Genomic DNA, 4,515 nt, shown 5'->3' with positions numbered 1-4,515 from the left:
ATTAAACGAGAATTTTCCAATTTGGTGGAACGCCAAATCTTCTCAAGTTTCCGTGATATTTGTTTTAATTTGTGAGTTTCAGTGTTAAACCATGGAGCTAACCGTCTTTGTTTTATTATCTTCTTTTTTAGAAGGGGCAACAGAGTCGAGTGTCAACAATCCAGGACACGAGGGGGGGATCCACCTGCATCGCTGTCAGCTTCTCACCCAGCAGGGCCGACCGGATAGTGTTGAAAGCACTGGAGAAGTCAAAAAACATGACCCTCACCTTACTGGTAGGCGACTGGAGGGGGTCCAGGAGAGGTCTCACCACATCCTTCTTCTCCCTTTACACTAGTGAGCACCTATGTCACACAAGGGAAGAGAATTTAATGTAACAATATTTAACACATATAGCAAAATACATCCAATTGCATGAACACATTTCATATTATTGACCTAATTATAGCCTACAAATTAACATAAATTGAGCTATGGTTGAGGGTCTTGTTGTGTGGGTTTGTGTGTTTATGTGTGTGTGTGTGTGTGTCTGTGTGTATAGGGAGTACAGCAGGGGACTCAGAACACAGCCCTGGGTTGCTCCAGGGTTAAGGATCAGGTTGGAAGAGCTGTGTCTGCCCACCCTCACCACTAGTGGTCTACCTGTCAAGAAGTCAAGGATCCACATGCCCAGTAAAGGGTTAATCCCAGGTCCTTGAGCTTTGTGACGAGCTTGGGAGGAACTATGGTGTTAAATGCTGAACTGTAGTCAGCGAACAGCAATCTCACATATATAGCTTCCTTTTTCTTCTGGGTGAGATAGCGTGGTTTGGAGGATGTGTGCTGTGGTGTGTTCTGTTAATTGGTTGGAACGGTTGGCAGACTGTAATGGGTCCACTGTGCTGGGTAGTGAGGAGCAGATGTTATCCTTGACAGGCTGGTCTTGTTATCTTGGGCACAGGAAGGATTGTGGACTTCTTGAAGCACGTGGGTAAAACACATTTATGTCACACCCATAAAAGTGAGACCCAAGTTGTAATAAACTAGAATTATCCTTTCAGCATGCTCTAAATCTTTTAAACCCTGTCATGTTGGCTCAGTCATGCCTCACACATGGTTTGTCAGATAGCCAAGCCAAAAAAGTAAAAGTTAAAAAAGGACCTCCACCACCATCCCCCCCCCCCCCCCCCCCCCCCCCCCGACGTTCAACGTCTCCTCTGAAGATGTGCTGACTTGTGATGTAGAACCAGAGTTACTCGGTTTTAATAGTCACACAATCATCACTTTGTGTGGCTTCAAAGTAATAAATTTTTCACTTCTGGTGTTAATGTGTCAAGCTGATACTAAATCCCCCCCCCCCCCCCCCCATGTTGTTGAGTTTTTCAAAAACAACCAGCTAAATCAAAAAAGGATGAATCAGACCGAAGAGACAAAGAGTGTTGTTCTATCACCATAGATATCAAGTGCATAATCCATTCATTAGCATTGATGTGAACCACCGCTGACTACTTCAACCCCCATCAAGCACCATAACAACCCTAAGAATAATACTACGCCAATTCACTCAGAGGCGGAGGCGGTGAAGGTTTCCGGTGAGTGTCGGGGGGGGGGTGACGTTCTCTACAAGCGGGGAACCTGTCACTGTGTTTGTGAGGGGAGGCCATGAATCATGGAGCACAGCGGAGGGGCAGGCCCTACCCTGCTTCATGTTTACTATGCTCTGCTTTATGGTTGAGAAAATACTGCATCAAACTGGGGTTTTGATACTGGAGGGACGGGGGGAGGAATAAAAAACTATTAGACAACAGATGGAAAGAGGAGACCAACACCGGTAAACACTGCACACTTCCACAAGAGTGGAATCTACTGACGCTCCTCCATCAAAACCACTCCAGGTTCTCCATCCCCTGTAGGTGTGGGAGCAACCTGTCAGCACTTGCCCTTCTTATCTGAACAGCCTGGCCTGAGGAGTTCTCAAAAAGCCTTTAAGAGCAGGACCTTTGGGAGTGGGAAACAATAAGCCTTCTTAGGACGGTGAAAGTGACAGCATGGTCCTCTACCCCCTCCCAGCCATTAAAGCTCTTCCTGGATAAACAAGGGGAAGACCCTTTATGAAGATGGAGAGGGTCACAAAGAGAGGAGCCATTGAGCCACTGAGGGGCCCGTCTATGTTTTTGTGTTCGGGGTCTTCTCAAAGGATACTCTGATAGGAGGGGGAGCTCTTATTTTTGTCTTTTAGTCCTCCTTACTGCCAGTCTTCTCTCGGCTGTGCCAAAACAGAGATGTAAACTTAATTGACTGTATCATTTGCACAAAGAGAGGAGTTTTAACAACTTTTAGAGTGACCGAGAGTTGATTTGACTCACATTCACATGGATTCCTGTGTTGAAATGCAGAATTAAAAACAATCTTTAGTATTTGCTACTTAATAGGTTCCCACATACAAACATTATTCACTCATGGGTGCAGAATATTGTCCAGCTGTTTCTCAGTACTTTGAGAAACAAGATTGACTGAGGTACAATGGGTTACAATCCCTTAAATTCCACAAATGTTAAACCAAGAACAAGCTAAAGTCATGGATTGTGTGAGTGCGTTTGCCTCTGTAGGTATTACTGTTTGATGCTGTCAGAGGGCGGCCATGTCTTCTAGTGATGGGCTGCCAGATCTATTGATGAGTTGCCAGATTTGGGGCAACATGCGGTTGGAGCTGCGTTGTCTTTGCAGTGTGAATGAGGGGCACCTGTGACCTCTGGTCACGCTCTGCTTGTGGCCTGCTGTGTGAGCACCACGCTCAGGACACACGCTGGGACTGTCAGCTCTTCCACTGTCCACTAAATGGACAATGAGTGGACTGGCTCGGCAGGGCTGCTGCTGATAAGCAATTGTGCAAAAACACACTTATACATATAATGTATATAATCAAATTATATCGGATTTACAGACATCAGATTTCCTTGGATTGGGGGGGCACCTGAATCATGTTTGCAGCTGCTGGTCCCGCTCGACGCCCTGCACTGCTATTATTTCTAGTCATAGCCCCATTATCTTTATTATCATTGCCACTCTTCATCATACCAACTGCCATTATGATTATGAATCAAAATTCTGTATATCTGTATTAGTGTCTTCTGTGTCCCAACCAAATTTGACTTGTTTTCAGTTTTTTTTATCACAAAAAATGGGTCTTCAAAATAAGCGCTGAAAATGTCAACATTAGAAATATCAAATAACTTTGGAAAAAACATCAAAAAAAGCACCCACAATATTGGAAAAGTGATAAAAATGTTGGAAAAAACAATAATAGTGTTGAAAACAAACTTTTTTTTTTCATGGTTGATGGGAAGACAACACAAGGGTTAAAGTTTTGCCTCGCCATGTCGAATCAAATGCTTCATCTTGGGGCGGAATATTTGGGTCTCTGCAAATACACAGACCTACTTTATCTGTAAAGTGTCCTGAGATAACTTCTGTTATGATTTGACACTGTAAATAAAATAAAATTGAATTGAATTTCAGAATATCAGTTAGTGTCTTCTGGAGGTAGATAATGCAGGGACAACACCTCAAAAAGTACTACCAGTATCTTATTTAGTCTGGTCTTCATTTAGCACTGTCTCGAGCATCACGATCACATCCTATCTATTTCAGTATGATTTCCCATCTGGCAGTAGCCTGCCTCACCCTCCACGCTGCACTAACAGCACGCCTCATGGGCTCAACACACCCTCTTAGGTTCCTTAGCTCATTTGAGAGGTATGTTCGGTCACTGCAAAGGGGATGAGCATGTGTGTCCAAAGCACAGAGGATGAGGTTCTATATTTAAATGAATGCTGGGATGTTAATGGAAAAGACTTTTCCCCAGGTCTGAGATTAAGTCAAAATGTAACCTATACAGCATTACTTTAAAGGCAGCACAGCCTAAATGAAAGGACATCACCATGACAACCTGATGGGGGTTTTGAGGGAGGAGACATGACAAAGACGCCATTGCAGCAAATGTTGTAGTAAACATAGAAACATTTTATTAATCTTAAAGAAATACAGTGCTTTTCAAGAGCTTTGTTAAGGATTTTCTTGACCTCCTGAGGCAAATGCGTTGTATCAAAAACAGAGAAGATCACAGCAAGCAATGAGGTCAGGAATATCTCTTAATGTCCATATAAAAAACACAAATGTGTGTAAACATCCCTCTCAAGTAGGTTTTGAAAACATTTACAAAATGTACAAAAATCTGTTTTTAATGTTCATTTGAGGTGATTTCCTACCACGGTCTCCACACAGAGTCGGAGGTGACCGGAGGTGCAACAGGTGACACGTGATGGCTGTTTTGTGCACCCAGAGGCATGACAGCAGCACTGGGAACAAGAAAAGCAAACTGTCCATCCGGTGTTGGCACAACCTGGAAGCCACCGTACAGCTTCAGAGCTTCTGAGGAGGCGTGCATCGCTGAGCCACTTTTGCAAGGCATCTGTGGAGCGGAGGCGGCTGGAATCTGCGTACCGGTCTGCCCGAGTCTCAGCGCACCTGGGTGAG

The 4,515-nt window shown here is 44.2% G+C and overlaps 1 protein-coding gene across 1 annotated transcript in view; it reads right to left on the bottom strand.

Annotated features, from left to right (window-relative positions):
* Positions 1-3,981: 3,981 nt before the first annotated feature.
* LOC116699781 (transcription factor HES-1-B) overlaps positions 3,982-4,515 on the bottom strand; it is a 2,136-nt gene continuing 1,602 nt past the window's right edge. Inside the window, exon 4 of the mRNA XM_032532533.1 lies at positions 3,982-4,515. This exon is cut by the window's right edge and continues 180 nt beyond it. Coding sequence (XP_032388424.1) covers positions 4,244-4,515 — 272 coding nt within the window. The 3' untranslated portion in view covers positions 3,982-4,243.

This window comes from Etheostoma spectabile, chromosome 12, assembly GCF_008692095.1.
Source record: "Etheostoma spectabile isolate EspeVRDwgs_2016 chromosome 12, UIUC_Espe_1.0, whole genome shotgun sequence".
NCBI classification, from domain to species: Eukaryota; Metazoa; Chordata; class Actinopteri; order Perciformes; family Percidae; genus Etheostoma; species Etheostoma spectabile.
This window is presented reverse-complemented; position numbering and strand designations above follow the sequence as displayed.